At 45.7% G+C, this 22,484-nt stretch overlaps 1 protein-coding gene across 1 annotated transcript; it reads right to left on the bottom strand.

Moving 5' to 3' along the window:
- Positions 1–692: 692 nt before the first annotated feature.
- On the bottom strand, positions 693–14,289 carry RDH8 (retinol dehydrogenase 8). The gene is made up of 6 exons (XM_044431088.1): positions 14,184–14,289; positions 9,521–9,682; positions 7,885–8,064; positions 6,513–6,606; positions 2,532–2,715; positions 693–917 (listed from the first exon to the last, which is right to left on the bottom strand). The coding sequence occupies exons 1-6, from the start codon at positions 14,287–14,289 to the stop codon at positions 693–695; spliced, it is 951 nt and encodes a 316-aa protein (XP_044287023.1).
- Between the last annotated feature and the right edge of the window lie 8,195 nt (positions 14,290–22,484).

The raw sequence follows: 22,484 nt of genomic DNA, 5'->3' as shown, positions 1-22,484 counted from the left end.
CAAAATAGGGCTTATGCTTCTCACCCCCTGTGAGTTCCACAAGTCCCAAAGGCCACTTGGAGTACATGAATTTCCTGTAACTATTGCCAGAGGGTAGCCATGTTAGTCTATTGCAGCAAGAAGAATGGAGAATGTAATGGCACCCATGAAAACGTATGCCAAAATAAATTCATTACCCTTTAAGGTGCCATTACACTTCTGGGTGTGCTTGGATCTCTTGCAGCTGAGATGCATGAGTCCCACATCACATGTTAGTTCAAGACATTTGCTCTCTGTTGCATAGGATGGAACTTCTACAGTCCATCTCATTTCTCACCATTCTACCTAAAGAGTCTGAGAACAAGAGTCTGAAACACCAGAATGGAAGTGTTCATTTCCTTCCCTCTGCTTTTGTGGTACAACCCTCTCTCCATGCATGTTCTAGACTGCAGGTGGCATGAAGGCTGTTATCTCCAAGGATGCTAGCCCTGCAGTTTGCATTCCAAAGAGCTTAGTGCTTCTGCCTTGCAGCAACCCCCTCCCCATCCCTCCTCCTCATCCGCCAAATCACAGGAACCTAGGAACATTAAAATTAGGGCAGATGGAACTGTGGAAAAGCATCTCAGATACTTCTAATTGAACTTGGCTGTCCCACAGCAGCAAGGCAGGACAGTGAGCCAGCATGGCCATCAGCCCCCCATCCCCTCATCATCTTAGGATGGAGTGACACGGCGTTGACAGCAGCTGCAGGTGATACATTTGAGGAAGCTCATGCTGAGGTGGAAAAGGCCAGTGAATCGGAAAAGCAGGTTGTAATACGTACTGACGGACAGTCCCCCCGAGGTGTCAGCGTACTTTAGGGCCACCAGCGGGGTGTAGAGTGTGTTTGTTTGTGTCCGGAATGGTGGGCACTCCTTAGCGATCACGTTCACCACGGCCTGGAAAAGGTAAGACGGAAGGAGGTCAGTGCTCTGAGCTGGCTGCTGCTTGTTCACAACTGGTTGCAGAAGAACATTTGTACTTACTTTCAGGGACTCAATTCTTAACATGCAAGAAAGTCATATGCCCCAGCTGAGGGTTCATGCAGGTGTGTGTTTTCAAAAGCTTTCTGGCTGGTGTCTTTCCTTTGAGCATCCTGAGGCCAAAGCGCAATAACTACCTACTTCAAGATTTGAGGTGGCCACCAGCTTAGACGGCTTCCACAGAGGATGGGGCAAATTTGCAGAGGATGATGCTATCAATGGCGATAGTCCTGATGATTATATGTTTATCACTGGTATTGGAATAGTTACGGGGGGGCTGAGCAGGAATGCTGTTGCATTCCTATCCTGCTTTTGGGTTTCCGGTAGGCAGCCATTCTGAGAACAGGATGCAGGACTAGATTGGCATATGGTCTGAATTGGCATGCCTCCTGTTCTGTTCCTGTGGCAGAGCTTGTACTTGGCATGCAGAGGATCCCAGGTCCAGTCTGCACCATTTCCATTGAAAAGGATCTCAGGGAAGAGGACTGGGAAAGGTTGCCTTTGCCTGAGACCTTGGAGAGCTGCTCCCAGTCAGAACAGAGAAGAGCAGTGGGCAAGGGGCATCAGTGGCTCTCTGTGACTTTAAGCAGTGGAGTCTGGTAACTTCAATATCAGAGGTGTTGAGTTCTACCCCTTGCCTTCCCCCTAAAGGGTTCAGCACCACAGACAGCTCCTTGGCTGTTCAGACTGCTGCACAGAGTGGGTACACTGCCCCACTGACATTGACACTATACCAGACACACATACCACGAGGCCCATTTCTTGCCTTTCATTAAAACTTCAGGAGATGTTTCCATTTATTTTTTAATCAATGATGTTTCTTAGTCCTCTTGTTTGATACTGGGGAGAATCTGAAAATACATCAGCAGTTGCTGCTACATATTGGAAGGGATACAGGAATGGGGTTTCTGGTACTTGGATTCCCCAAACCAGTCCAAAGAGGCCAGAGTGTGCTTAGTGAGCATGGAATACTGACTGTGGGGCAGAGGGGGATTTGAAAAACTGTGTGGGGTGGAAGGTCATATCCTAAAGAGAGCATGCTGGCTGGCACCTTGGGCAGGAGCACTCCACACTGACATTTTGTTCATGTCCGACATCTAGTTGATTTGATGTTCTTTCCTTTTAGCACAGCATTCTAGAATTCCAGTTAATCATCTTGGAATTGAGGCAGCAGTGTCAGGATATAACACTCTCTGTCTCTCAGGCCAAGATGGATCCCACACCCTGCCTGGATGGAAAGGCATCAACTATCCACTTAATGCTATCAAGGCAAGTTGCCCAGTGGCTGAATACCAAGGAGCATCAAGTCAAGGGCTTGGTTGCAGGGACCTCTAAAGAGGCTTGTACTGGGCAGTTGGGGCAGGCAGATTAATGAGGGAGGAAACTGCTGCTGTCACCAGGAAACATTGCAAGAGCCCAGCTTGTGCTTTGCCTGCTGATCAGTCCTGTGCTGTAAAGTTGTCAGGGAGCAGCCGCAGAAGAGCATTTCCCACAAAGGCCCCCTTGCATTGCAAGTGCCACTGCCCCTACCTTAGCCACAGACTCCGGGGTCTGGCCCATGGTGGTGAATATCTTGTGCGAGGCTGGTAGGTAGATCTCCTTGAAGTAGCGCACCGTAGCAGTGTCTGCCCCAGGGAATTCCGAGCGTGCCACTTCTTCCATCAATTTCATTTCAAATTCAGTGTTCACTGGACCGGGCTCAATTAGAGAGATACTATGGTGGGTGAGACAAAGAAATAGTCAGCATTTGGGTTTGGGGGAATTGCATTAGATCCCCAAATCCTAAAAGAATTGGCTATGGCAGTATTTTCTCAGATGGTTGGGCAACTCCTCCTTCCTCACTGAGTAAAACTTGGAGGTATCCCTTCCTTGCACAGTGCCAAAAGGTTTTACTTTTAAAATGTTTAAAGATAAGGCTATTTGGCCTTGGAGAATCCTGTCCTCTGTGGTTCTGCTTAAGGCACTGCTCTGAGTGACCTTTGCAGTGCCAAGAATCCTTGTACTTGCATCTTTCTGCATAATGTAGCTAATCTGGGTAATTTAATTGTAGCTCAGTGAGAAATGTGGCAGGGCTACCTGACTCCTCCCTGCAGTGGCTGCTTGGAGGAAAGCAAGGCCAGTGCTCAGAGCTCTGCGGAGGAACAGTGGCCAGGCTTCTTGGTGCAGAGACACCTGTAGGCTTCAAGGAGACTTGCACTCTTTCATTGCTTAAAGCTTTGATAGTAGCTCATGAGTATGGCCACAATGTAGTTTGGGAATGATGGGACTCAGGCAACAGGCTTCTTGGTCCAGCACTTTATGGACCCAATCTGGCCCTGAGACAGGCTCAAGAGCTCCCTCTAAAGGCAACAGAATTTGTTCATTTTTCACAAGACTGCACCACTGTCAAGGGCTTTTCTCAGGAAGGAGGGGTGAGCAGAGGTGACAAGGTGATGCCCTGTTTAGAGAAGTCTAGAGACTGGTGTTGTGAGTAGGAGGAGACCCTGCAGAGGTGATGTTGAATTCATTGGCTTGCACCCAGGCACTGCAGGGCTTGCCTTAGCAACTCGGTGAACACCAAGGCTTCTGGTTAGAAAAGGGAGCTACAGGCCATCCTGCTTTCATGAAGCCCCAGGGCCCTTCTGGTTTGAGAAGTCACATGTTGCTGGAGGGAAAATTGAGTGCTACAAATACTTGCAGACCTGAAGATTTTCCTTATATCGTTGCTTAGGGAGACTGCCTGGTCCTCACCCCACACTTCTGAACTCATGGCTTCTTATAGATTATTATAGATACCCTTCGATGTGTTTATATTATTTAAGATTAAGGACTCAGCTAATGGGACTTAACTTTCCCACTCAGAACTGTTGTTTGTTCCACATCAGGCCTCCAGGGGGCATCTGTCCTGACTGTATATATCAGTGCAACACACAGCAAGCAGGCAACATGCCTGCCTAAGGAAGACATGCTCTGATCAGAAGGGATCAGTGGGACATGCACATAACAGTGGCAATACAGATGGAGTGGCAGGATGTTTTATCCAAACCATGAAAGCTGCTGGGAGAACTGCAGAAGAGCTGCCAGGCTCCTGCTTTGTTCTACTTCCTGTTGGCATATAGGAAGGCTGTGTATGCATCAGGGATCAGACACCTCCCAGCTTGCTCTTGGGATGCAGTCTCAAACTCAGATTGGACCTGTTAAGACCCTCCTGCCCTACAATCTGTAGGGATGTTCTCCATAAGCAGACATGTTTCTTCAATGTCTGCTTTGTCCTGTGCTGATGTACACAATGCCATAGAAGTTTGACACAGAACAAATGTACCAATGTAACATAGAAATACTTAATTTTGGCTGGATTGTGCCATACATTTCTATAAAGTGTTGCCTCCTCTCCCCCAACAAAGGCGTATTATTTATTTATTACAAGCATTTATATCCCGTCCTTCCGCCAAGCTCTCAAGACGGCTTACACAATATAAAATTACAATGTAAAACCTCAGTTATTAAAACAATATAAAACAACACATCATGAACTTGGAAAAGAAGTTCTAGCCAGACTGAGTTAGGACACGAAATGATAATATAAATGATACGCTATTTACAAAAAGCAAAACAAATAAGGTTGCAATAGCTCCTAACCTTTAACCACCAGCATGCTTAATCCAGAACCTGTAATTCATCAGATTAACCATACCAGCACTTTTAATCTAATGTGGCTTTCCCAGCGCTCTGGGCCTTGGATCTGGGAGATGAAAGGAACATAGCAACCCTAATGCTAATGAAAAACACAAACTTTTTTCTTTAATTTATTGATGGATTTTGGCTTCTTCCAGTACCATAAAATCTTAGGCTTTATATTTAGAAACTGTAGCTGCATCCTGTTTAAAAAACAGGGAACTTTTTTTGGTGTGTTATTTATGCTAATAGTGTGAACCATTCAAAAATGTGTGTAGATCAAACCTGGCAGCCTGGCTTATGCTTTTCAGTTCTATACCTTTAAAATGTTGCTTTAGTTGGTTGTTATTGGCTACCTTGGACTATAGTTATTTTAAGAAGGGCAGGTAGAACTCTTTTAAGTCAATAAATGACATTTTTATTTAAGCAGTATTTTAAATGTTAATATTATTGAATTTTATTTGGCCAGGGCGGCTTGTTTTATAGTGTATGTTTTATATTATATATTTGTATTTTATTGTATATATGTTAAAATGTTATTTTAATTTTTGTTGTAAGCCGCCCCGAGGCTTCGGCGAATGGGGCGGCATAAAAATGTTTTAATAAATAAATAAATAAATAAATAAATAAATAAGGGTGTGATGTTGTGGTGGGGGAGAAACAGGATTATTCAGAGCTGGGACACTGAAGGCTGAACCCTTTCTTCTCCCCACAACAGCTAGTATGGAAAGCTGTCCCAAATGGGCTTCGGAGAAGACAAAAAGGGGCTTGCCAAGGGGTGAGGAAAGTAAGAGGCTTACAGTATCACCTTATGTCAGTTCATGGCAGTGCCCCTCTCTCCCTCCTTCCCTCCCCCTCTCCAAATGTTTCATCTAGACAGTCAAGAATGACTGTCAGCTTCAAATACATGGCATGAGGCATGGTCATGTGGAACATCACTCACATGCCATTGAAAGCATGCAAGCCTCCATGTTTGGAGGTTTACACACATTGAGGGCAGGCGGTATTAGACTGTACCCTAAATATGCAATCCTATACATCAGGATCCCTGTATCTGCTGTCTCAGTTACTGTGGTTTCAATTAACCAAGGCTGACCATTGACCCTCTACATCTATCCGCCCCCCCATGAAAATGGAAAAAGGTGTGAATATCTCTAGGGAACAACTGCAAATATCTCTAGGGAACTATGCACTCTGTTTGGGGATGCCACACTCTTTGCCCCAGTACCAGCCAGCCTCAATCATATGTTTTGTCTCTCAGAGGATGTGAAGACTCTAGAGATTTTTGCTTTTTTCCCTAAAGATATTTGTGTTTTTTCCATTTTTGCAGGGGTCTTGTGCCCCCAACCCTCATGAATGTAATGTTCACTACTATCCTTGATTTCAGGCATCTGCTGGGTGGCATGGGAACTTTTCCCTGTGGATATGGAGATTTCCATGTTCATGTTTGGACAGAAAAAACTCCTATAACTCCCAGAGTTCCTTAGCTAGCCATACTCACTGGGGAATCCTGGAGTTATAGGGGTCTTTTGTCTACACTTGCATTACATTGCACCCTAAAGCAACGTTCCTGAACCCCACACGCTTCAGATCTGTGGGAGTACAACTATCATTCCAGCTAGCATGCTCACTGGGGATAATTGGCACTGTAGTCTAATGCATCTAAAAGGTGCCAGATTGAGAAAGAAACCTGAGAGCTTAGGAGAGGTAGGGTAAGATGTGTTCTCAAGCAGCTCTTTGCCACTCCCTGCCTCCACAGCATCTGCTGGCCAGGGTGGCCACCTCATTCTGTCTAATGGCCTGGCTGACACTGTCTTCAGGTCTAGCTCCATTTCACTTCCTGACTCTTAAACTCACAAGATATTGAATTTGAGGAGCTGCACAGCTAGGCTTTCACAGAAACCTTCCATGGCAAACTTGGAGGCAGCATAGACATCATTGAAGGGGACACCTGTGTGGAATGAAGAAGGGAAATGAGGTGAGGAGTTATTGCAATCTGCTCCATAGCTTGATATTCTTGGCTAAACAGAGTTGAATGGCTACAAGTTTTGGTGGCCTTTGGTCTAATGTCCTCAGTGGGATGCATCTTCCTTATTGCTTTGGCTGCTGCCCAAGTGCTTGCCCTTTCCTTCTGGCCCAAAACAAGGTTGCTTAGGGTTGCTTCTCCTTCTCTTTATCACTGTTCATCCACTTGGGTGGGACGGGGGACTGCTAGCCAGTGGCAGGAGGCAGGAATGGCTGGGGGCTCCAGCAGTTCTCAGAGGGAGCTTTTTAGGGGGGAGGGGGGAGCCCTGGCAGATTCCCAACCATGTCAGTTCCTGAGGGAAGGAAAGTCAGCATGGATTTGGGTGCCCAAATAGAACTCTGAAAAAATAAAGGAGTGGCCCGAAGCTTGAGGACTGTGGAACACAGACATTTTGCAATGAGAAGCAAACACCAAGGTCAAATAAAGGCAGGACTAATATTATCTTAGTGGCTTATGGTAAATTCCCAAACTGGAGATTAGAGTTTAAAAAGTTAATGAGTTTAAAAAAACCAAACGATCACTATCTGCTCTTTGATGTTGAATGGCTGGTTGTCACTAAGTGTACATGAATTCTGTGAAAGCAACCACAAAATTCCCCCTAAATAATACAATTTCATTGCATCATTTCAGTTAGAAACAAATTATAAATTAGAGTGGGATACTCCAAAACCAAGCTGACCTCTTAAATTGGACAGCCCCAGTTTATATATATTGCATCTTTTCTTGGAGTTTCAGATTGATCGCCAACTGACAGACTTGAATGTCCTACAGGGCTTCTCAGCCAGGGCCACTTGTCCACAAGGACAATTCCCAGTTTGAAAGGCTGTCCTGTCTAATCTCATTTAAAGATTGAGAACCATGGGAATAGTTGTCCATCCATAGTGAGCACCTGGGCAGCAGACCTAACAGAGAAACACACGGCTCACCTTGTCACAGCTGCCCATGCTACTGCAAGATGTACTGTCTTCCTATTCAGCTTAAAATAGCAATGTCTAAAGTTGCATTGTCATATGCAAAGTTTATGCAAATCAGTTTCTCCTTTGATCCTTTTTTTACAGGATTTTTTTTTAGTGATTCATAAATAGTCACTCTAGCTAGGCCCAGCAGTCTCTACAGGTGAAGGGTTTTGCAGATGTTTCTCTTTGGATAGAGGAGTCTCTAATTCCTCTTCAACCCTGCCTGCCCCATGAATGCCAGTCATACCTTGTAATCCCATGACACTGCTGATGACCACAATGTGCCCTTTCTGACGCTGCTTCATCCCTGGGAGAACAGCTTTGATCATGCGGACAGCACCGAAAAAGTTGGTCTCGAAGATACGCTTCATGTCATCAATGGAAATGGACTCCACAGGGCCAACGAGCCCCACACCAGCATTGTTCACTGGGAAACATGCATTCCAGAGTAAAACCCCTCATTCTCTATTAAACTTCCCCATCTCCACCACATCACAGCTTCCAACACAGCCAGTGCATGCTCCCCACACATCCAGGAGTGGGGAGCCCCACATTTTATTTCTCCTCACTCTCTGAAGGCTGCTCCAAGAGGCAGAGCAGAAAATCATGCATCCTTCATCACCCAAGCCAAAACTCCCCACAAGCACCTATAAGTTAAAATATCCCATAAAGCCCTCTTCTCCTCCCCAGCAGTAAAATAAGCAGAAATAAAATCATCAGCAATTTGCTGCCGTATTATGATACCCCAAATCTACGGCCCAAGGCTGCCACACTTCATTCTGCCCAGTGGAGGGACCGGTCCTGCCTCCTGTGGTTTTGTGTATCTCCATCTATGCTCCCCGTAACTAGGAGCTCTTTCTTCTTTATATCCTTGACTGCCTGCTGCCATTTTTGCCCTTCCAGGATAGGGCTATGTGTCCCTGAAGTGGCCTTTTTGTTAGATTCAAGGAAAGGAGCTTATCTGAGCCTGGGCGGTTTCTTTCCTTGCTCTGCCACTGAGCCATGGCCTGTCTCATGCGGAAGCATTGTGGTTGCCAGGCAACTGCAACCACCTCAGCATAGTTGTGCCTAGCAACCAGTGCTCTTCCCCCAGGTGACCACAGGGCCAGGCCTTGTGAATGGGAAAAGATGCCTGGGAAGATGGAGGCCTGTGGCAACCCCTGATGGAGATCCCTTCTTAAACATGGGGGAATTTGCTTCTGGTAGGGACCTCTCTCAGCTGAGTCCTTTGCATTGTTTTTCCTTCCCAGAAAGTAGTTTCCATGCTTCTAGAACTATGCTCATGTTAAAAAAATGGAGAAAGGGTGAGCATTCTGAATCAAAACCAAATGCTTGACTGGGAAGCTGTAGGGTTCTTTGGGGTCCTGGCTTGGATGGCTGAGCTCTACCCTACTCCTCTCACAGCCCACACCCTGCTGCTCTTTTCTGTAGTGCTGCCCACCTTATCCCTGCTCCTGCCCCAAAGAAAATCTTTGGAGCAGGAGGTGGGCGTAGCAGGGATACCTCTGGCAGCTGCCAGTGGTGCTGTCTGGTTAGCTGCTTGGCAAGAGGGGCAATGGGCTGCTTTCGCCAAACAGCTCCCTGGTTCTGGCCTTGGCACCACAATAAACAATAAATCTGGGTTTGGATGAAGCAACAAACCACTGTGGTAGCAATAAACTGCACAACAGACCATTGTTTCAGTTTGTGGTCTCTAAAGACCAAGGGTACTGCACTGAAATACTATGACAGGGTTCAGATGACACAACAGACCCAACATGGGTAAAAATGGACCGTGCCTTGTTGTGTTGCACAAACCTGCCCATAGTCTGCTGTCAGAGGTATGGACAACCTGCTCTGTGGCCATAATATAACATCATCCTGTACCCACCATTGATACCTACCCAACACATCCAGCTGTTTTTCAGGAAGGCTGTTCATGCACTCAGTCACAGATTCATCACTGCAGACATCGAGGCGTTGGATGCTGAGGGTCTTGTTGAGTGTGTTCCCTGCAGCTGCCTCCAACTTGTCCTTCTTGCGCAGGTCGCGCATGGTGGCGATGACTGGAAGAGAGAAAGAGCACATGTTCCTAGCCATGCTTTCTGTGATAGTGAGGAGCATACAGGTAGATGGATGGGTGGAGCATTTTGATGGGGGAAAACGGAAGTTAATGAAAATATAGCAAAGCGTATGCACAACTCACCCCATAATGTTTTCAGATTTAAAGAACTGAACGTTAAACCAAATTCATGTGCTAAAATATGAAAGTGCCAAGTATTTGCCACTCATTTTAGTGCCCTAGGACTCATTGACTAGAGCACTGGAAACCTGGAATAGATTTGTGCCTTACTGAACAGACAGACAGAATATAGCTTGTGTCATTTTTATTAGATCTCTGTAAGAAACATTGCTGAGTTTAATGAAAACCAAACCCATAGGGAAGGGGATGTATGTTTCTATGACGATTTTGATCATACCTTTGTACCCCACCCAGATATCTAGCAGGATGAAACTTGGCTAATAATAATAATAATAATAATAATAATAATAATAATATCTGAGTGAGTCAGAGCCCTCAATGCTTCCCTAGGGAGCTGAAGTTCAGAAAGGGGAAGAGTTTAAAATGAAAAGAGCAGGGTGCTACTGTTGGGCACCCCTGTAGCCAAAGGCCCAGATGGTCCAGCTCAGAGGCAGCAAACTGGCTCTTTGCCAAAGGTTGGGAGGGCAATTGAGGATTCACGCTTTGTAAGCTGCTTTGAGGTCATGATGTTAAATCCCTCTGGAGCTAATCTCCTCTGTGGGGTTCGGGGTGGGAGATATGGAAGCCCAGCTCTCTCTCTGCTAGTTAGAGTAGGGAATCATTGTCTAAGGAGAAGCATAGACTAACCAGGTATAAGAATTTTCCTTTTTTATATTGCAGATCAGTAAGGTGGGACCTCTGAGGCTGAGAGATAATTGCTTGTCTAATGCTTCCTACTCAGTTCAGCTGGAACTGAGAGTTATTTTTATGACCCAGTTCACAACTTTCTTGAAAGAGTTCTTTGTGCCCTTTTTGAAACACGCCATAAATGGCAAAATGTGTCTTCTAATTTGGTTTCAAACAATATCCTGCAGAAGCATATGGTTCTCAAATTGCACTTTAAAAAACCAAGTTACCAGAGCTGCTGGTTACAGAGAAACAGCTTTAAACCTTGCCACAGGTGATCTCTGTGTGGCATATGAACTCTACTTTTGCCCACCTTCCCATTCTTTGTTCATGGATGCCATTATCTTATTCAAAAGTCTATCCCATACATCCTACCATTCTTGCAACAGCTAAGAGGAGGAAAACCTGACCATCCTTCACTCACAGAATTTAATACAACAGGGTGGATTATCTGGTAAAAGTCCAAATGGAGAAGGGGATTAGCACATAATTCCAGGTTCCTTTGGTAACAGTATTTGTGATTGTCTACAACATGAGTATTTAATAAGGCTTCTCAGCTTTACGTGTAACAGCTGTATAGAACAGCTTTATGTGAAGCTTAAAGTTGTTTGTTATATATGCAGTTTGCATGTGCAGCATGAAGACTTGGTGCAACTCTATTACAAATCCTGTGTGATACAGGCTAACTTTATTAGGCCAGCCTAACAGTCCCAACATTGTATGCAAATCTTTGAGTTTCCCAGTTGATATATAAAGCAAAAAGCATGGGGTGGGGAGAACTCCTGAGGCTGATGATATAACAATGGAGTCTGCATTTAATCACATTCTTGGAGTGTTTCAAGACAGAGGGTTCCTAATTTTTCTATCCCAACTTTTCTATCATTTCTTTCCTAATGGCTTTTTTGTGGTAAAGAAAAGGAAGCAGAAGTGAGAAAACATGGTAGGGTTACAAGGAGAAGACATCATCATCTGGACTCCTTCTATTGGTAAAAAATTGTCCTTGCTTGGAGCACCTGAAGATGGAAGGTGGGAAGGAGCTGCAGATACTCATTAACTACTATGAGGTGCTGTGTTCTCACTGGAAAAGACCATTATGCCAGGAAAAGTTGAAAGCAGAAGGGGAGAAGGAAGACCAGCTATGAGATGGCTCAATTCCATCAAGGAAGCCACAGTCTTGTGTTTACAAGAGCTGAGCAGGGCTGTCAAGGACAGGACATTTTGGTGGCATTCATTCATAGGGTAGCCATAAGTTGGAGATTACTTCACTACCTGTAACAATGACAGGTGTTGTGATGGAGGTTGCAGCTAGGACTCTTCCTAGGGCTGCTGGGATGAACAAAGAAACCATGGTTGCTCCCTCAGTTTTGACATGATACATTTCAGCTGTTATCCAAGTCTGCCCCCATCTTTTGCCAAAGCACACAGGTTCCTTTGTAGATGGAAAACAGAAGTAGAGAGAAACCAGCCACTTATGAAAACAAAGCTGGAGATTTTCAGGTAATGTACACTGCAGGAAGCAAGGCAATAGAAATTACAATTGGGTAGCTTTACTTCATAGTTAGAGGGTAAGTATCCTCAGAAAGTAAAGTCTCAGTTTCAGGGGTATACATTCCTTTGATACATGGTACTGCAGCATTACAGCTAAATGGCTAACCTTGCTTTTTATATATAAATACCACCTCCTGTTATATGCATTCTGTGTATGGCCTTAATAAAGGCAGCTTACAAAAAATCAGAGGATAGGTCTGTCAATGGTTAAGTGGATCCTCCATGTATAGAAGCAGTGTATCTGTAAATGCCAGTTGCTCGGGGTAGACTGCAGAGGACTGGCCATCACCACCTTTATCCCCAGCCTGCCTTTTGGGAGCTTCACTCTGCAAAGGATATGACTGGACTGGATAAACTTTGGGTTGGCTCAAACAAAGCTTTTACATTCTGCCATTAGCACATGTCAGACACATAAACAAATATGGTACTGTTTGTACCATGTCTACACTGCCAAGTATTTAAAAAACACTAAGTAGTTTCTATATAAATATTAAAGCCACAATTAAAATCACATTTCAAATACAATTTTAAAAATCAGTTAAAATAATAATCACAGAGGGCAGAATAGGAGCAGTTAAACAGGACAGTTCTGTAAGTGCAATCATGTGCCTAGTTGAGCTGGTGTGCTTTCAGGAGGCATTTGAGAAAAGCCACATTTTCTGCCTTTTCAACTGCATGAGGGAGTTTTTCGACAGGGTGGGTGCCATGACCGAGAAAGCCCTCTGTTAAGGCATTTTATAGCAACATTGCGGTAATTTGGGGCTGAACAGCAAAGCTTTTGAAAACACACTGAATGCTTGTTTGGGTGTGTGTACACACACACACACACACACACACACATATATGAGAAGGAAGTCTGCTGGATATCCTGGTCCTAAGCTCTTCAGGATTTCGTATGACAATAACAAGCATGGCTCAGTAGCTAACAGGCAGCCAGTGCAATTCTAGCAGTGCAGTCTTATGTGGGCAGGTCTGCATTCTGCACCAGCTGCAGCTTCTGAGCCTGGCCCAAAGGAAGGTAGCCCCACATAGAGCACAGTACCAGTGCACGGATCACTGTAGCGAGACTGACCAGCTGGCATACCAACCGATGCTGGTTATGGGTGCTCCTAGAATGGATGAACACTCTGGGCATGAATGGAGGGGCCACGCTTGCCTTCATTGTGTCTGCAAGCTTTGTGCATGTTTGCTATCAATGTGTTTGGCTGCCTGCAGAGTCTCTGGTGTATCAGCCTGGGAAGCATTATCTAGTCCATCTGAGTTCCACTCTTATCTCTGATGCCCTTTGGACTCAAGGGCCTCCCTGATCCAGTTACTCAACCCCAGGCACTGTGAGCAGCGTAAGGCTTCTTGCCTGGACTCTGCCTCCACTGAGAGTAAAGTAGGTGGATGGGAAGGAGGCTGGAGGGAGGGGAGGCCAAAGCTGGGCTTTGGTAACATTCTTACCATGTTTGATGCCCCCCGCCCCCATCGTCTGTAACTGATTACACAAGTGCCCTTGCCACAGTGACTGAATCCACACCCAGGGAGGGTGCAAGGAGGACAGGGTAAGATCTGAAGCTGCGTTTGTGGGTGGGAGGTGGAATGCAGGCAGGGTGTTCAGGAGGGGAAGTGCAGCTGTTGAGCAGGGGGTGGGAAGGGAACTAGAAAGCAGGCAGAGAGTGCATAGAAGCTGCAAAGCACTTGGGGAAGCTCTGGGCAAAGCGGGTGCCAGGCAGGGTGGTCAATGAAGGCAAGAGAGTTCACTGGGCACAGAGATGCCAGGGTGAACTGGAAGTGCCAGGCTGACATGTAGCACTGAGAAAAATACCAGGCTAAAGGGTGCATACTTCTTTTTGTCAAACTTCTGCAGTTGAAATTATCATCTTGCCTTCCTGCAAGTTCTGGGGCTGAGCATTAGGAGATGCAAGGCATTGCCAAAGCAGAACTTCTAGGCACCCCCAGGTCCCTTTAGTTACATGGTTTTTCTCCTTTGTGAGGCGCCACCCCAGAGTTGCAGAAAGAGAGAGAGAAGAGGGGCTCAGTCAGCCCTGTAGCTAGCATGCCCTGACCAGCCCACCCCACCCCACTTCTGGGTCCCCCAGTCTCACCATGAAATCGCTTGCTTGGATCCTGGGCCAGTTGCACAGCCATGCGCAGCCCGATGCCCGAGGAGCAGCCAGTGATCAGCACGGTGCGCGGAGCTGTCTTGGCCATGGCTGAGCTTCAGTGCCTGGTGCCTGAAGGGATCAGGTTGAGAGTGCGACAAGAGCTGTCCAGACCCTGGGATCAGCTGGAGGCTTGAGCTGGTGACAGGGCTGAGGTGGGCGGGGGCAGCTTGGAGCAACTTCAAGGCAGATGGCCACCCTTCCAAACTGGCTACTGCAATCCCCGGAGCTTCTTCGCTGCTCCCCCCCCCCACCCCCCACACCAGCTGTGTCTGTGCACTCCATGCCCTGCATTCTCCCTGTTATGTGTACTGCTGGGCTTCAATGCACCCAATCTGGCCTGGCTGGTTAGTATTGGCCAAACCCTGAATGCTTAAAAAATGAGAACTAGAAACCCTATAAATAAATGTGTGTGCATGAGCATGCCTGCTCACAGGATAACATAATGTGGATTTTTAAACAAGTCTTGAACTACCCTTTTAAAAACCACAATCAAACGCTAAAGCCTAGCACAGTAGTTAAAACGTTTTATGAATGAGGAAACGTCCAATCAGATTTTGCTTCCACCAAGAAAACTGTGGCATTGGGCAAGCAGTTATCTTGCAGGCTCATCCATTCATTTGCAGTACCAGGCAATGATGCTGTTCTAAGTTGTTGTAAGGACTGCTGATATGTGTGTGAAGCCATGAAAACATACAAAAAGCACCAAATGAATGGCAGTCATGACTATTCATTGTTTTCTTTCTTTATTAGATTTATATCCTGCTTTTTTCTTACAAAGAACTCGAAGGGGCTTATATGTACCATACTCCTCCTCCTGTTCTCCATCTTATCCCCACAACAACAACCCTGTGAGGTAGGTTGGGCTGATTGTCTGTGACTGGCCCAAAGCCACTCCATTGACTCCATGGCTGAATGGGGTCTGGAACCCAGATCGCATGAGCCCCAGTCCACACTCTTAAGCAATACATCACACAGAGAAGTTTTCAAAACATGTTTATAGAGGGCATGGGGATTCTGTCATGCATGTTAGCAATTATGCATATAAAACCAGGACAGTGGTATTAATCAAATCAGATGAGTGACTGCATGAGAACTAGGGTGTGATATTCTGTAATGTAACTGCAAAAGAATCAATGAGAAATCTCTGGATCCAAATGATGGGCAGTAGTTTCAAGTGAAGCTTTATGGCAGCTATTTGCAAAATAAGGGGTCTCTAGACTCTTGGGAATGGGAGATAACCCACAGCTCAATGGATCCAGGGAAACCTAATATTCTTAACAAGAATGCTTTGAAATAATGCAGCTCTTACGAAGGAGGATGGGCTGGGAGATGAAAATCTGAGCTTCCTGAAATTTCAGGGCACTTTCTGGGAAGACTGAGAGGGGAACTTTCATGGCTGAGTGTTGCACTTTTGGGAAATGATGATCAGTGCAGGGCTGGGGTCAGGGGTAGTAGGCAAGGGCCCACTTTTCAGCAGAGCCCTGCTTACCTCCTGGAGTAATTCTTCATCTTGCCTTTTTCTCTGGCTCAGGCAAGGTTAGGGTTGGTGGGGAGAAGAACTGCTGCTGCCTTGTTTGCTCGCTGGCTCCAAGCAATGGAGGAAAAAAATGTGAGAAAATATTGGCCAAGGGCCCCCAAAATGTGGAGCTGGCAATACTCCATTGTCTGTTAGGTTCTCGTGACAAGACTTGGGGTCAATCTGTGGAAAATGTTGGGCCTGGCCCAAATCCAAATTCAGCCCATGGGCTTGCTGGATGTCAGTCATTCACATCTCTGCCTCTGTTCCCCATCAGTAGAACGGGAGTGTCGAGTGACCTACTTCACTGGGCCATGTTAGTAGTGAACAGCTCTTAAAGTCCAGATGAGTGATGCTTTGCTCCTACTGTTGTTAATAAGCAGCAGCCCTGCACAAATGCAGCTAGGATCTATCTACAGGGAATCCTGAGTGTGTTTGTCTGTGGATTCTGGGGACCCTGAGAGCACAACTCTTGGAAATTGATGTCGTTTTCCATTTCTGTCTCACATTTTCCATATTTTCTGTAAATGAATAAAAGTTATTCACATTCTGGGAAGGAATTACCTTTATCCAGGTGACTGAATAAGTGATTTATTTTGAGCAATAATAAAATGGCTCTAGTTGGTTTGAAATAATTTGGGGGCTTGATGGTTTTGCTCCTGTCACTAGATGGCAGTATACTCCAAGCATAGTCTCAGCCCTTGAGCCTGAGGGAGATTAGAAGGGGGAAAACAAGACAACAGCATCAAGTGCTTAGCCGGCCAGGATGGGCTCTGCTGGACTCAGGCACAGACAGGGCCCATGTGAGTTAGTTAGGGAGCTTGGAGGGGATGGAACAATGGTGATTTTGTAAAAAAAAAAATATATATATATATATCAACCATCCACCTATGTCAGAGTCTTCCATCAACAGTCCCTAAATCCTGCTTTTTGAAATGTCTCATAGTTCTCATAGGCACTTAGGTTCTTTTCCTTTCCTTTTCCTTTCCTCCCCCCTCCCCTCACACAGAGAGGGAGAGAGGGAGGGTTTAAAAATGTTTTTAGAATGTTTGATGTTAAACTCAATGTTTAATTTTACTGGTGAACAAATAAATCATGGATTTGATGCAAGTCTAACCAAAGAATGCTAATTTTTGGTGCAGTCCTGCATTTCTATTAAGAGCCATGTTCCACAGAGTTTAGTAAGACTTACTACTGTATTAGGTAACTAGGAATAGGATTACAGCCTCAACATGCCATTGGCCCACACCCCTAAGATGAATAATGGGGAGAATCTGCCTAAAAGCAAGGTGGGGCAGAGTTCAGGTTTAAGGGAACTATTTAAAATGAACCCCCCTGAAATTGGAAGTCCACCATGTGGAACCAGGTGCAAAATAGTATCCTGTGGGAATACTTCTGGAATCAAGGAAAAGGGGTGCCTCTGAACATATTCTCAGCCCAGGAATTTTTCTAGCACCAGAACTGAATTCATAGCCTAATCACATACAAAAAATACCCCTGGTTCTTCAACTTGAAACCAGAACTGGGCAGTGCATCATTTCAAAACCAGGGCATCCCTTCAATAAAAAAGGATATATGGCTCCTCAGTGTTTAACAGTGATTTAAAAAAACCATTGTACAATACAAAGCCTAACCACACCTTGCAGAGATAGCGTGAGAGGACAAAATAAGATACAATATTTCTATTTTTAGATAAGATTTGAAAGATTCATAACATTAATTTCATATATGTTGTATATTTCTATATATTAAAATAGTGCAAAACTTACTACTGTTTATAGAAATATTTATGAATATACTTCAACAAAGGCAATCCAAATATTTACACATTTGTAAATTATACCTAAACACCACCCATTCAAAGAACAACAGCTCTGTCAAATCCTCCACCCACTGTATTAATGCAGGTGGATATTTATCTTTTCACTGTTGTAATATTTGTCTTTCTTCTGTCAAAAGGGCATGAAAAATCTGTTTACATTGACCTTGTGTCGGTAAGTAGTTAAAAATGTATATATCATTAACTATTAAAGATCTTTCCATCACAACATTTATCCAATTTATTACCTCCTTCCAATATTTTCAGTAGTAATACTATGCTGATCAAAATTGAAGGAGGCCCTTGAAGTTCCTTTTTTTAAGTAAGAAAAGTTAGTCACTTACAAATCACCTATTGCTATTAGGGATGTAAGGATCTTGCATAATTCACCTGTATTTTATGCATTATCAGGTGTCATCCACTGTATCATTTGCTCATTGATACATGCAGATCCTCCCCTCTGGAAAAGCTTGCAAAAATCTCTCTGAATTTATGGAATTTTAATTAGTACATGCGTATAGTCAAGGCTATGGTTTTCCCAGTTGCAATGTATGGCTGTGAAAGCTGGACCATAAGGAAGGCTGAGCGCCAAAGGATTGAGGCCTTTGAATTGTGGTGCTGGAGGAGACTCCTGCGAGTCCCTTGGACCGCAAGGCGATCAAGTTGGAAACGACTTCACGACTAACAACAACAATTAGTACATAATGTTCTAATTACTTTTCTTAGGTCAGTGTCAAATCAATGACGATAGCCCACACATTAAAAAGATTGCTACACTGCCGAGGCTGAAAAGAGATAAAAAATGTATAAAATGTGTGTGGGTTTTTACTGGTGTCTACATCCCCATATATCAGATGACCCAAAATATGGGCCATCTTATGGGTCACAACTTCCTTATTTCGGATGACCCAAGCTGCATTTAATTCTGGAAAGTTTAAGAAATGGCCTGAGGAGGTAGAGTGGCTCAGAAAAGCTGGTTCTTTGTGGATTCCATGAGGCAAATTCCTAGAAATCAAGTGCCACACTGATCTGTTGCAGATTTCTCTGATATCTCTAACTGCTACTGAGATGGCTCTGTGGAATGCTGTTGCCTGAGTGGCCATTCCAGAGCCGGATGAACACCTTTCGGGGCCCAAAGCTGAAAATTCAGAACAGCATCATCCAACTGCTCATTAACACTGGATACAGCCCAGTGGGAATTTCAGCTCCTCACTTTTGTAGAATTTCCACCCATTTCTCTGGGGCTTGTTCAGGAAAACATCCTAGTGCAGGGGGTGGGTATCCTCTGGTCCTCCAGTTGTTCTGACTTACAAATCCCATCAGACCTGGCTGGTGTAGCCAATGGGGAGACATGATGGTAGTTATGGACTAGATATTCCAGTCTACCTTACCCCTAATCTGCTCTTCTTCATTCCACTTCAACTAGTCACTCTGTTGTGTGTTAAGCCTGCCTCCATCTCTTTCCCCCACTCTTTGACCAAGCAGCAAACAGAAGAACATAAGAAAGTCCATGCTGGATCAGACCAATGGTCCATCTGGTCCAGCACCCTGTACACATGCTGGCCCACAGGATCCTCCAAGCAAGATGGGTGCAAGGCCTCTTTCTGCCCAAGCTCCTCAGCAAGTGGTATATGCAGGCATGCCACCTCTGGTAAAGGAGGAAGCACATAGCCAGTGTCTTTGATAGCCTTTTCCTCCATGAATTTGTCCAATCCCCTTTTATGACCATCCAAAGTGATGTCCATCACTACCTCTTGTGAGAGTGAATTCCACAGTTTAACTATGTCCTTCTATGTGAAGAAGCTCTTCCTTTTATCTGTCTTGAATCTCCCACTAATCAGCTTTATGGGTTGGCCCCAGATTCTTGCATTATCAGAGAGGGAAAAACATGTCTCTCTCCCCTATCTCCACAGCATCCGTAATTGTAAACACCACTACCATGTCTGCCATTTTCCTAAGCTGAACAGTCCCAGTTATTGTAGTTGGCTAACCCCCTGTTGTAATTATAGCCTTCCTTACATAGAGAGGTATGTGAACATAGAGGGGTATCATCTTTTTAGAAAGGACAGGAAGGAAAAGAGGGGTGGGGGTGTGGCTTTATACATTGGGGAAGGAATAGGATGCAGTGAGATAGAATGCAGCACAGATGGAGATTCGGTAGAGGCAGTCTGGGAGAAACTTAGGGGTTTTGATAGGGAAAGAGACCTGACAGTGGGGGTATGTTATCGCCCTCCAGGTCAACTTGAGACCCTGGATGATGTCCTGACAGGCCAGATTCTAAGGATATCTCGGGGGGAGACACAGTAATTATGGGAGATTTCAGTCTCCCAGATATTAGTTGGGAGACTCACTCGGCAGTGACAGCCAGGTCACGTCACTTCCTAGAAGCTATAGAGGGAGGTTTTTTCACATAGAGGATCCGAGAGGCAATCAGGGGGTGGGGTACGTCCTTGACTTGGTCTTGACCAATAGAGAGGAGCTGATAGATGAAGTACAGATTAGGGGAGCTCTGGATGCGAGTGATCACTCCATCCTTTGCTTTGAGATCAGGGGACTGGGAACATGCGGCAGGTCGAGCACTAGAAGCTGGGACTTCAAGAGGGCCAACTTTGGCCAACTGAAGGCCAGACTGAGGAAAGTCTCCTGGGATAGGTTACTGGAAGGTAAGCAGGTTGAGGAGGGGTGGATGGCACTCAAAAGGGAGGTTTTGTAGGTGCAAGCCTTGATGATACCTCTAGTTAGTAAGGTGGGGAGGCGGAGGAGAGTGCCGCCATGGATGCGAAAGGAGGTGGTTAGAGGGATTAGATGAAAGAGGAACCTCCGTAGGAAATGGGTACTGCGGAAAATAGACAAAAGGGTACACCGGAAGGAGGAGGCCTGTTGCAGAAGGACTATTCACAAGGCTAAGGCTGATTACAAGCTAAGACTTGCCAAGAATATCAAGAGCAACAAAAAGGACATCTTTCAGCATGTAAATAGGAAGAGGAAGGGGAGACAAGTAGTGGGACCACTAAATAAGGAGGAAGGAGATCCAGTGGCTGATATGAAGGAACAGGCACAGATGCTAAATGACGATTTTGCCTCTGTGTTCTCCCCAAAGCAGGACGGGGGAGATCCGCATAAGAGATTAGATGAGGTCGGGGACTTAGGGGCACAGATTAGAGTCACCCCCCCCTTGGTCGAGGGGCTCCTCAGGGCATTGGGCATTACAAAGGCACCAGGCCCTGATGGGTTGCACCCAAGAGTACTTAGAGAGTTGGCAGGGGTTCCCTCATGCCCGCTGGCCTCCATTTTTCAGGCCTGGTGGAGAATGGGTGAAGGACTAGAGGGTGGCATCAGTGGTCCCAGTTTTCAAGAAGGGTAGTAGAAGGGACATGGGGAATTACAGATCAGTTAGCCTTATGTCCATTGTAGGAAAAACAATGGAAAGGCTCATAATAGAGAGAGATCTAGTGATGCTAGATGGGGAAGGGAGGCTGGCAGCCGTGCAACACGGCTTCTGCAAAAACAGGTCCTGCCAGACACACCTTGTGGAATTCTATGACAAGGGTTCAAGATGGCTGGATGGAGGGGATGCAGTGGATGTGGTATACCTAGATTTCAGCAAGGCCTTTGACAAAGTGCCCCATGATATCCTGGTGGAGAAACTGGTGGAGAAGTTTTGGGATACACCAAAGCACTGTGCAGTGGATTAGGGCATGGTTGACTGACCGAAAGCAGAGGGTAACCATTAGTGGGGAATCATTGGGATGGTGGCCAGTGACAAGCGGGGTCCCCTAGGGCTCTTTCCTGGGGCCGATCCTGTTTAATCTTTTCATTAATGACATGGAAGAAGGGGTGAACAGTCTGCTGATCAAATTCGCAGACGACACTAAAACTGGAGCAGTGGCCACAACTGAGGAGCAGGTACTCCAGATCCAAAAGGATCTGGACAGACTATGGAAGTGGGCAGGAGACAACAGGATGGCGTTCAATGTGGATAAGTGCAAGGTCTTGCACTTGGGCCATAGGAATAGGTGTCATAAGTACAGGTTAGGGGACAAGTGGCTGGAGAGCAGCACTTGGGAAAGGGACCTCAGGGTACTTGTTTACTACAGGCTAAACATGAGTCAGCAGTGTGATGCGGTGGTCAAGAGGACAAACACCACCCTTGGTTGCATAGCCAGAAGTGTGGCTTCTAGATCAAGAGAGGTATTACTACCACTCTACATGACTCTGGTGCACCCACAACTGGAGTATTGTGCTCAGTTCTGGGCCCCTCATTACAGTAAGGATATAGCCAGGTTAGAGTCAGTGCAGCATAGGGCCACAAGGTTGGTGGCCGGTTTGCAGGGGATGCCATATGAGGCGAGACTGAGAAAACTGGGTCTGTTCAGCCTGTAGAAGAGGAGACTCAGAGGGGATCTGTTGGTGACATACAGGTATATGAGGGGGTGTCACACGGAGATGAGTAGAGACCTGTTCTCCCCTGCAGAGGAAGGCAGAACGCGCTGCAACAGAGCAAAGCTCAGGGAGCCAAGGTTCCATTTAGATGCCAGGAAGCACTTCCTGACAGTCAGGACCCCGAGGGTGTGGAATGGGCTTCCACGAGAGGTCATTGAGGCCCCATTGGTGAGTGTGTTCAAAGATAGGCTGGACATGCACATGGTGGGCATGTCATGAGCGGAGCCGGCTGGTGCCGGAGGTCAGACTAGGTGGCCCAGGAGGCCCCTTCTGACTCGCTCTGTTTCTATGTTTACATCACACCAAGATGTGGGGCCCCATAAAGTAGCAGTGGGGCAGAAAGTGGCTCTCCAGATGGTTTGGACTCCAACTCCCAGCATTCCTGACCATTGGCCACGCTAGCAGGGGTTTCTAGGAACTGGAACCTAAAATACCTGGACACCTACCTTCTGCCCACTGTAGA

The sequence above is a fragment of the Varanus komodoensis genome, unplaced genomic scaffold (genome assembly GCF_004798865.1).
Source record: "Varanus komodoensis strain SLA01 unplaced genomic scaffold, ASM479886v1 scaffold22, whole genome shotgun sequence".
Classification (NCBI taxonomy): domain Eukaryota; kingdom Metazoa; phylum Chordata; class Lepidosauria; order Squamata; family Varanidae; genus Varanus; species Varanus komodoensis.
The sequence above is the reverse complement of the archived record's forward strand: the minus strand, read 5'-3'. Positions and strand labels throughout refer to the sequence as shown.

What these genes read in the sequence shown, in the direction of transcription:
- RDH8 (XM_044431088.1), bottom strand. Translation starts at nt 14,289, where the DNA reads ATGGCCAAGACAGCTCCGCGCACCGTGCTGATCACTGGCTGCTCCTCG. An exon ending in AAAACAGCTGGATGTGTTGG is followed by an intron (nt 8,065 to 9,520) that starts GTAGGTATCAAT and finishes CATGTTTCCCAG; the next exon opens with TGAACAATGCTGGTGTGGGG. An exon ending in CCCCGGAGTCTGTGGCTAAG is followed by an intron (nt 918 to 2,531) that starts GTAGGGGCAGTG and finishes TACCTTTTCCAG; the next exon opens with GCCGTGGTGAACGTGATCGC.